General features: G+C 31.7%; 2 protein-coding genes and 1 non-coding gene across 3 annotated transcripts; all 3 read left to right on the top strand.

The window, feature by feature from the left end:
• Positions 1-73, top strand: TRNAE-CUC. Its single transcript has one exon. It is a non-coding gene; the product is annotated as a tRNA-Glu (tRNA).
• A 1,776-nt stretch (positions 74-1,849) lies between these two features.
• Positions 1,850-2,838, top strand: LOC112517695 (RING-H2 finger protein ATL8-like). Its single transcript, XM_025125082.1, has one exon. The coding sequence runs from the start codon at positions 1,942-1,944 to the stop codon at positions 2,515-2,517; it is 576 nt and encodes a 191-aa protein (XP_024980850.1). The 5' UTR covers positions 1,850-1,941; the 3' UTR covers positions 2,518-2,838.
• Positions 2,839-4,560: 1,722 nt separating this feature from the next.
• LOC112514205 (RING-H2 finger protein ATL8-like) lies at positions 4,561-5,598 on the top strand. The gene has a single exon (XM_025120538.1). It carries the CDS (start codon positions 4,650-4,652, stop codon positions 5,259-5,261), a length of 612 nt encoding a protein of 203 aa, XP_024976306.1. The 5' UTR covers positions 4,561-4,649; the 3' UTR covers positions 5,262-5,598.
• Positions 5,599-11,429: the final 5,831 nt, after the last annotated feature.

Genomic DNA, 11,429 nt, shown 5'->3' with positions numbered 1-11,429 from the left:
TCCGTTGTAGTCTAGTTGGTTAGGATACTCGGCTCTCACCCGAGAGACCCGGGTTCAAGTCCCGGCAACGGAATTCGTTTTTTATCTTCTTTTTGTTGCGTCAGTTAACTGTCAAAAAGTTTTACCCTCAAATTCAAATAATTGTTCCAATTAATTTATTCCAGATAAGTAATGAAAAAAATAAAAGTTTGTAATATATATTATATTTAAAAGTTAATTATAAATTAAAATAGAAAGTAATATAATAATTATTATTTTTCGAATCAGTTCCTTCGTAATCAACGCTCGTCAATTAAGTCGTTAAAACAAAAAAAAATAGCATATTGGAGTTTACCGACTGTTGTTACCTGAAGTTCTAAAAAAACGCAATCTCATTCTGGGGGGCCGAATTCTCTCTCAACTCCCAACTTTTCTACGTGTTTCTAAAGAGCTATCGTGTTTATGAACTTAGAGTTGTATATCAAGTTGTTACTGAATAAATACTTACTGCTATGAGTCATCACCCTGCTTACCATAATTAGTGGGTAACATTTCTGGTTATCAAAATATATTGTCGGTGAGCATCTTCTAATCGGTAAGCTCTTACTGGGTAAGTCTTCTCCCTCACTTAACGGGTAAGATTTTTGGTCCTTCCATTTCACCCGATAAGGTAAGTGACTCTCGAAAAATGCTTACTCAGTAAGAGTTTGGTAAACGGCCCCTTAGTCAACAAAATTAATTCCAAGTATTGTTCAGAACATGAAACAAGTTATAATCGTTATCTTATATGAACACAAAATGAAGGCTTGGTTTGAAATTTTGCAGCAAAATCGAACACATGATGGTAATCATAACAAAAAATTGTAGCACCACGATTGAAATTAGAAAAACGGTAACGTTACTTGACTTACAAACAACTGATATTTTGAGCGTTCCAAACCGAAAGGAAAGAATGCAGCATGGCACTCATCCTTCTAACCGCCCTAGAGCAAAAATATTACTATTGAGAAATGTTATATATAGTTTTCAAAATGGTCAAAAGATAACAATAACATGATTTATTCACGTTATAATCTTGAATTTCCATCGACCAGTCTTGTTTTACTATTTTCTATTAATCTATATATTTTATATGTAGTTGTGTTAATTAGCTAGGCCCATTCTTTTTATCTTATAGTGTCTAGCCCATCACAATTCACATATGTAGTTATGAATTATTTACATTGACAGAACCCGTCATCCAAAATCCTCTAACGACACCGAATACAAGACTATTTGAAAGCTACTGCTACAAATGATTTTGAAGAAAGAATTGACCGCACATGCTGTTTGGAGAGCTTCGAAAATTAGCCTGTTTAGAGACAACAAAAAATAAGCCTAGCTAAATTGATGCAACCACATATAAATTAACACATTAATATTTTCTTATAAGATATCTGTCCAACTTTAGTATTAGACAATTTGTGCTTTTGTCATGTTGGAAGATAAACTAACATCAATTAAGTTTAATACGATAAACTTTTTTTTAATATTAATTTTTTTTTTTTTAATTTTAAACTTTTATGTGAGACTTATATTTATAATTTAGATGTTATTCAAATAACATGTAACAAAAATGAAATATATGACGTAAATATTACGATGATATCGTGTAAAGTTGGGCAATCGGTGGGTGGCATAAAAAACCATTAAACCCACCGAAAAAAAATTAAAAATAAAATTTAGAAACGATGGTACGTGGCAAGTTCTGTAGCAGGGCAAACACTGAATCAATCCCATGTCTGTTAATATACCCCACATGTGCAGATGCAGGTGCATCCCTGGTCCCCAGTCCCTACACTCAATATATAATTCACTTTTCTTCTACCCAAGCAAAGAATAAAGGTCTATCCACTACTCTCTAAACCCTTGGAGATTTTATTTCTCTTTCACACACACACTATTTGCAGTGTTGAATGAACAATGCCTAGCCCGTACAGATTTCTATCGGCTGTCGATAAGGCGGTGGGGGTGGCGGAACCGCCTGAGGCGGTGGCTGTCGAGGCAGATTTCGTTGTGATCCTCGCCGCTCTCCTCTGTGCTTTGATTTGTGTTGTAGGTCTCATCGCTGTAGCTCGCTGCGCATGGTTCCGTCGTGGATCTGTTGCTAGCGATAGCCGGACTCCAGGCCAGCCATCTGCGAATAGAGGAATCAAGAAGAAGATCATTGAAGTGCTTCCGAAGTTTACGTATGATTCGAGCAAGGAAGGTAAGAGCTGCGACGACTGTGGAAAGTTGTCTTCGAGTGACTGTGCGATCTGTTTGGCGGAGTACGCTGACGGAGATGAGATCCGTGTACTACCGCAATGCGGACATGGATTTCACATTGGATGCATTGATACATGGCTCAGTTCTCACTCTTCCTGTCCGTCGTGTAGACAGATCCTGATCACCACGAGGTGCAAAAAGAGCGGTGACTTGTCGACGATTTCCGTCGGAAAAGTTCCATTAGAAGCGAAACAGAGTAATAGCTCTAGTTCAAGTGATTATTTACCTTGATGATTTAAAATTTTGGAAAAAATCGCAAAGGCAATTCCCCATCCGATGATAATTTATTGATAATCTATCTGAATCTGGTGGTCCGTGATACGGAATGAAGAGTAACTGACACGGCGGACCATTTGCACGGTCTTTGGAGGTTTGTGTATAGCTAGAGAAGGGGAAGTTCACTGTTGTGGCGGGGTCCGAAAAGTGTGTGGGATTAGTTGGTATTTAGAAGTAGCACATTGTTTTTCAAATATCCTTTGGCGTGTTTCTTATCATTATCCTCTTTCTCATCTTTTGTAAATAAAAAAAGTTAAACAGAGCTACTCATGACTCTTCTTCTAGCTGCCATCTTCATCCACTAGCTGTTGTTTGTTTGTTCGATTTAAGCCCTACCAATATAAGATAATATTCTATAAAAATGATAACCAATATTTCTTAGAACCACCCAAAGCCATAACAATAAATTAAATCGAGAGAACAAAAAATAAAACAAATCATAAATCAAGATTAAGGGTTTGAGTTATACATTTAGAATCGAGTTATATCATATTGTATTATATGGATACATTTCTAGTTTATATGTATGTATATAATCGTGATAAAAATACCAATGCAATATCATAAGATAGGTTTCTTTGAACTTTTAAAGAAAGTAGATATTAATTGCCACCCAAAATAAAGGGACATGACATTTAATTTTATTTGAATAAAGGGTAATTAGGCAATCTAACTTTAAATTTCATAAAAAGGGGATCATTATAATATAAAAGTATCAATATTAGTGGGGTGGTTAAATAATGTCTTTTTAAATCAGTTTGTGTATTGCTTGATTATTATATGAATGGTAAAATTATATTAATTTTTTTTTTTCTGATCTGGATGTAACTCAAAAATACAGAAATTTATGAGTTCAATACAAAAATTGTTATGGATTTGAAAACAATAAAGAAAATCTTCAATATTCCTTAAAGGACTCGAACAACTAAGGTTTACAAATGAGTAAAAAAACAATTGCTTTTAAAATATAATAAATGATATATTTCTGAAAGAATGATATATAAATTTATGACCACAAATAAATAAATTATTTGATATAATATAACTAAGATAATATAATAAAATAAAATTATAATTATAAAGTTTTATTATTTTAATTTAAATATAGTAAGAGTTCGTCTCTAACTTTTCTTGATGCATCCCAAAATTCATGTTACATTATATTATATCACCATAATACATCAATGCTTTTAGTAAAGTGTAAAAAGTAAAATAAATAATACTCAAGTGTTAAAGAGACAACAGATATTAAAATTAATTCTTGATCACATATAATGAATAAATAAATATAAATAAAGAACATTATAATTTATACTGTATATAGTGTACAATAGTTTACTTTTATATCGATATAAAAATGGAAATTATTAAAAATAATTATTTTTAAGGTTGGTTTTAACTCCTAGCCATTTTTGCTTCAAGTTTACTAAAATAGGTATTCGTTTGTAAAATTTATGTCTGCAATTTACAAACTCAGCTAAAAGGTAAAAATGTTACACTTTATACCCCTGTCTACAAAAAAAATTACATTTTTCATCTAGATACGTAAAAAATTATATTTTACACTTACGTCGGCAATTTTTTTTTAATTAATGATGTAAGGGGGTGTTTGGGATTGCTTATTTAAAACAACTTATGTTTTTTTGTAAAAGTGCTTATTAACTTATGTGGTATCAAACTGGAGTTTTGTAAAAAATGTTTGGATTAGCTTACAGCGGTATCAAACTGCAATAAGCTGATAAGTTGTTTTTTAGTGTTTGACAAATTTTGTTTATATCTGTAAAATGACCAAAAAAAGACAGAGAAAAAATATGTAAAATATAAATTAATAAATAAAAATAACTATTTTAATTAATTTCAGTTACAAATGAAAAGGGTACATGGATCATAGTCTAGTTGAGAAGCACCAGATAGAACCCTTTGTCAGTTACGAAGGTCCATATGCAGCTCCACACACATATATATAACACACTTCTACTCATCTTCTTTCTCATGCTAAATCTATCCACACCCTTTCTCTCTCTAAAAACCCAACCTCATTCTTCTCTCTCACACACTTTCACCTACAACACACAGTTGGATGAATTATGACTCGTCCCTATAGATTCTTGTCGTCAATTGCTAACTCATCTTCATCATTCGATCAGACGGTGGCACAACCGCCGGAGGCAGTCGCCGTTGAGTCCGATTTCGTTGTCATTCTCGCCGCTCTCCTCTGTGCTCTGATTTGTGTTCTAGGCCTTATCGCGGTTGCTCGCTGCGCTTGGCTTCGTCGGGGATCCAGTACCGCCGAAGACCGACGGAATCCTGGCCAGACGACTGCGAATAAAGGCATTAAAAAGAAGATCGTTGAGGCGCTACCGAAGTTCGTTTATGATTTGTCAAAGGAAGAAGGATCAGATGGGGGAAACTGTGAGAAGTTGTCATCCAGCGAGTGTGCTATTTGTCTGGCGGAGTACACGGATGGAGACGAGATCCGTATTCTGCCGCCGTGCGGACATGGATTTCACGTCGGATGTATTGATATGTGGCTCAGTTCGCATTCCTCGTGTCCGTCGTGTAGACAGATGCTAGTGATGACGAGATGCCGGAAGTGCGGCGAGTTCCCGACGGTTTCCTCCGGACAAATATCGACGGAGGTGGAACATAAAGGTGGACAACACGATAGTAGCTCTTGTTCAAGTGATTATTTACCGTGATAAATTCAAACAAGGTTGAAGTGATGCTTAAATTGCTCCGTGATAACGGAACAAAACGAAGTGTAAACGACGACGGCAGACGGTTGTGATCTTGTGTTGTAGCTACGGAGTGGGGACTTTAGTTTGAATGCAGGCTCCAAAAACATGTGGTATCAGAATTTAGAAACAGGACAGTGCTTTTCTAGTTTCTCTTTTCCTCTTCTCTTCTGCTTGGGCATTACCATCATTCTACTTGTACTTCTCATTCTATTTTCTCAAACTTAATTTCTACTAATTTGTTCATAATTCGTTTGAATTATCGTTCAGAGTATAGAATCTAAGGAATGGGTTTAAATCATTTTAGGATCTGTTTTATTGAACGTTTATTCGATAAGTGCTTATCAGTTATTGATCTTACCAGATAACATGATAAAATACGAAAATCCTAATAAGTGAGAACGATTGCAGTGACTAAAAGTCTTACCTGAGTTTGACAAGTCTTATCCAACTACCGTTTACCTGGTAAATTGTTGTATAAAATTCGATTTTCAATTAATGGTAAAATTTAATTTTTGTATGAATGGTTCACTTAGGAGCCGTTTACTAAACACTTACTTGTTAAGTGCTTAACGTATAAATTTTCTCATCGAATGAACATGTGAAGGGTTAAAAATCTTACCGGGTAAGAGTGATGAGAAGGATGAAGAGTATTATTACCCGATAAGTGAGGATGGCTAACTCTTACCCAGGTAAGCGCTTACCTAGTGAATTGGTGTATTCGATATGCTTTGATGTACTAAAATTTAAGCATCTAAATAAATTATAGTGTTGACTCTTATTAGTTAATGCTTACCGGATAAGCATTTGGGTAAACATCCCCTTAATTACCAATAGATTGTTTGACGAATGACCAAAATCTAAGAATTTTTATCAACATCTAAATACAATTGACTGTCATACATTAAATCCTTTCTAATATGAATTCCGTAATGTAATCCTTTAATAATAGCAAATTGGTTAAAAAGCAGGATTTATGCATGAAAAAAATATCAAAAATGCAATGTATTTTATCATTTTTCTTATTCATAGTTTAGATGCTATATAAATATTTTTAAAAGTTATTCTCAAAAAAATATTATCTGCTCTTCATTTTCACTCACAAAACATAATTTTATATTGAATAAATAAATTACTTTCATGTATTATGAAAATATAACTGAATAAATTAATTTCTAAAAAACAAACAATTCAATTGTCATAATAATAATTTACAGTTAACAATTATTTTATCTTTCATTTAGGTCAAAAATCAAGGTTTACATGTTAAAATTCACATCAAACTTATTAGGTTAGCTATTCCGAAGCTAGGCATTACCAAATTACATGATGAATACGACAACAACTGCAAAACGCAAAATTTTAACAAATTAATGTTTTATTTAATTATTTTTAGTAAATTATGTTTTTCGTTCTTATGGTTTGTTGAAAACTGTTATTTTCATCCATGTGTTTTTAAAACTAAGATTTTCATTCATATGGTTTACAATTTATTGTTGTTGCTGTTCTTACACTTTACAATCTATATATTGTTTTTGTCTCTTTAGTTTATAATTCTTTGTTGTTTATGTCCCTCTACTTACAGATAGGAGTTATAACCTTATGGACGAAAATAACAACGAACTGTAAACTATAAGGGTGAAAACTGCCGTTACAAGACCACAAGGATGAGAGTCATAACTTTTAGCAAACTATAGGGACCGAAAATGTAATTTACTCTTTTTTCTTGTTAGGACACCCTTTCTAAATCTCAAATAAATATCACGAGATTTTAGAGCATTTTTTCGGGTTCTAAATATCTCAAATAAAATTAGCTTTATTTGTTTTCAAAAAAATATCTCAAAGAAAATTAGATTTTTTTATCATTAATTTTAATCGTGTAACCATTAATTGTAATAAAGTGGTTAGATATATGTACTTGTCTTGACCAAAAAAATAGACCAACTGTTTATTTGTTGGAATCTTCAATTTCGTTTTGGTTTTGATTACGCTTGAAATGGAAGTAATCATGAAATGATCTTAAATAAGCGAGACAAAAGTATTATTGTATTTTTATAAAAAAATTTGATAAAAATTTTTGTTAATTATATACTTATATTTGCATAGTCATATAAATTATATCAGTTTTTGTCTATTTTCTTTTATCAAACTTCTTAACATCGGTGGTTGCGAATGAGATGACAATAAACAAAAGGTAATTGTAAATGGGGGTTGAATACAATTACACGAGCTTTTTTCAGATTTTTAATTATTATTGATGTGTATCAAAAATTAACACATACAGATACAATACAGATTGTTGCGGAATTAACACATAGAGATACAATACAGATGGATCCACTAGGGTTAGGAGACTTTTCTTCTTTCACCTTTCCTATTGGCTTAGTGAATCTTTTCTTTAGACAGTTCTTAGCCAGATGAAAAGTGTCATCGCAATTGTAACATTTACGATTAGTGATTCTTTTTTTATTTTACTTCAATGGTTTCTTCATATAGAACACAGAGGGTGTTCCACATGTTCTTAGCAGTAGTGAGATTCACCAATGAGTGATAAACATCATCAGGGAGAGACAAGGCAATGATAGCCCTTACCTTGGTATCCAAAGAAAATTTTCTTTTGTCATCTTTATTGTATTGCTTAGGATTTTTAATGATGACCCTTCAAGTAGAATCAGATTTATATTCATCATCATCATAATCATTTCAAGAGTCACCTTAATTTTTGTTCTTCCCATGACAAATCTAGACTTTTGGAACAATAGGTCTATCTTGAAGGATAAAGAGATATTGACTGTCAACACTCTCAAGGAAGAGTGTCATGCGACTTTTCCACAGAGAAAAATTGTTCTTGTTGAACTTTGGAGGATTGACAATGGTGTCATTGTCATGGTACGAAAAAGGAAAGAGGTTGGTAAAGAAGAGACCATTGCAAATCTAGCTTATGAGATTAAGCTAACTACTCTTATACCACTTGTTGGTCCCAAATGGGATGACAATAAACATAAAGTAATTGTAGAAGGGGGGAGGTTAAATACAATTACACATACCCTTTTCAATTTTGTAATTCTTATTGATGTATATCAAGAATTAACACACAGAGATAACATACAGATTGTTGCGGAAGAAGGAAATGATAACCTAACCTAAACAATCTTACACAAAGAAGAACTTACAATAATAACACATAAAGTACTTGCAATGAAATGAAGAACACTAAGGTTTTATTCACATACAAAAGAGTAGGAGAGTAATAGAAGAAAGTCGATTGCCTTGAGAATGCAATTAGAAATTCTTTCAGGGAAGTGTGGTTTACATGGGAGATGCACTTTGCCTTTTATACTACCTTCATGCATTAAATGCATGGGGACACTTGTCACCTTAGGATAATGAGGCATGGGTTGACTTAACCATTGTAGATATATCATTTTCATCGTACTCTGCATGCATACAACACTTTTCATGTAGAGACAAACCTGCTGATAAGGAATGCCTTTATCAATTACAAGTCTTGCAGAGATATGACCAGTCTGTAAGAAAATCTTCTTTGGATGAATTAGTATCTTCAAACAGCTACTTAAAAATCTCGATGCATGAAGATCTTCCTTCAATCGACTAGTAGCTTCAAAACATCTTCACTCTTCATATAAGCTACTTTAGAATCTTGGTGTGTAATTTAGACAGTTGATCCACGAGACTGCATCAGTAACCTTTTGTCTTCACATCGGTTAGCCTTCGATTTTACCAAGGGCTTTTAATATGTACCAAGAAACTAATATACAAAAAAAAATCAATAACTACTGAGTGTTGATAGAATAGTGGGATAGATCAGTGGATCATCAGCAAATTAATACGTGGCCCAACAAACATAAATCATACATATGATCAACACTAACATCGTCAAATTATTACTTATCTTGTCTTTTTATTCCATATTGACAATTTACGTTTGTTAAACTATATTCATTTCTTTACCCGCTAGGTTAAAGCCACTAGGAGTATTTTTGTTTTTAATCAATATACTTGACTATGTTTAACAAACAACTAATTTATCCTCGTGCAAGACAAAAACATTATGAATGAGATGATGTAACATAGAGTATGTAAATTATTCGAATAAAAGGTATGTGGTGGAATAGAGCATCATAAAAATTTCAACATTTATTTCCAGATAGATTCGTTCATATATATATACACACACATATGGTAGGGTTCAAGTTAAAAGGAAATGTAAGTTGAGAAGCATAAGAATAGATCTCCACCATTGGATACATATTATGATGAGATGCAACGATATTAGATGCATCGGATCAATCCCTGTATCAAGGGTAATTCATGGATGAGTTTGAGATTAAAGGTGATCTAAAGTTTTAGATCCATTCTTACGCTTATTATCTTAACTCTATTTCTCTTATATATATATATATATATGTGTGTGTGTGTGTGTGTGTGTGTGTGTGTTTAATCATTTGAGAACTACAAAATATGTGAGATTCATCCTAAGCCACTAATTTATGATAATTATATTTATTAATTAGTCAGTTAAGAGATAATAATTGTATCTATTAAAGAAAAAATTGATGCATTGTCTTAGGAAGCATATACCATATTTATCTATTCTCTCTTATCTCCGTATCAACAAACACACCGTGCATACAAGGTGCACACGTTGTGAACACAATGTAAACAACTTTAATAAATAAAAAAATTATTAGAGTGTTCACAAGTAGTATGTTTAGATTTAGGTTTATTAACTTAGTTTATGTTCATAATATGTTCACAAACTATACCAAATCTCGTAGGTTTAGAGTGTGTTCACAAACTATATTAGTATTTTTTTTAAATGTGCTCAGTTATGCTTACGTGTGTGTTATGGAGAGAGGAACGAGAAGAGAAAAAAAAATTAGGAGGTAGGAGAGAAAAATATTTTTAATTTATATATATTTAATTTTTCAACTAATTTTTTATGGTTAAAATTGGATATCATAGATCTCATAATTTTTTTTGATTAACCTGGATATCCAATTCGTTATGCAAGTTGACTAATCCCAGAGCAACCATCCGTGAAGTCACCACATTTGAACCTCCGTCACAAGGGGATTTTTATTTCTCATTGGATTCGAATCGGAGACCTCCAGACACTTTTGACTTTTGGAGTCCAAACTCAAACCATTCGTACACCACCTTTGTGGTTCATAAATTTGTCCCATATAAAGAGAAGGGGGAGGAGGAGGAGGAGGGAGGAGGGGGAGATCAAACGGGAATGATACTTATTTAAAAAAAAAATAAGAGAATAATTCTGGACCAATCATTGGATTAAATAATACCTTATATAAAACTTTTTTTTAAAATGGTCCAACATGACATATATATCATTTGTTGTATACATATTATATACAGAAATTTATTTATTTATTTATATAAAGGTTATCTAATAAATGTAATTAAGGTATTTATTCATGATTTTTATTTATTTATAATTTTTGTGATTTAAGCATGATTATTTTTTTTACAACATTTAAAATAGATGTAATTTAGTTTTTCATTTAAAATATTCATTTATTGAAATAGTTTATTTAGACAAAATTACAATTTTCATCAAAAATCACATGTGATATTTACAATTAATCCACATTTTTTTTCCTAAAAAGGAATCACTAATTTCCATCAATGTATCATATATGATATTGATCATGGTAGAAAAGAACTGTAATTTATCTACAACATTGCATGTGATATGTGTAAATTATGAACTAGATTTTGAAGTACATGTGATATTATACATTTTAAATGTGTTTTGCTACACATCACATTTTATTTTATTTTTTCATTATTTTTCTTTTTAAATGTTTAATTTGGATCATTGTTTTCAAATTTTAAATCACATATGATTAGGAAAACATTTTGAAAAAATTTAATAATTACGAGTCACATTTGATTTTGACGAAAATTGTGATTTTTAAAATATACATATGATTAGAAAATCACAATGATTATGAAGGATAATGTTTTTTTTTGAATAAAATATAAATTTAAAGATATCATAAAAAAATTAATTTTTTTGTCGATATTAGTAACTAATTTACTATTTAAAGTTCTCGTTTTTATGTAATTTCTTTCATTCAATTCCTTATT

Source organism: Cynara cardunculus, assembly GCF_001531365.2.
Source record: "Cynara cardunculus var. scolymus isolate 2C chromosome LG 1, CcrdV1, whole genome shotgun sequence".
In the NCBI taxonomy this organism is placed as follows: domain Eukaryota; kingdom Viridiplantae; phylum Streptophyta; class Magnoliopsida; order Asterales; family Asteraceae; genus Cynara; species Cynara cardunculus.
The sequence above is the reverse complement of the archived record's forward strand: the minus strand, read 5'-3'. Positions and strand labels throughout refer to the sequence as shown.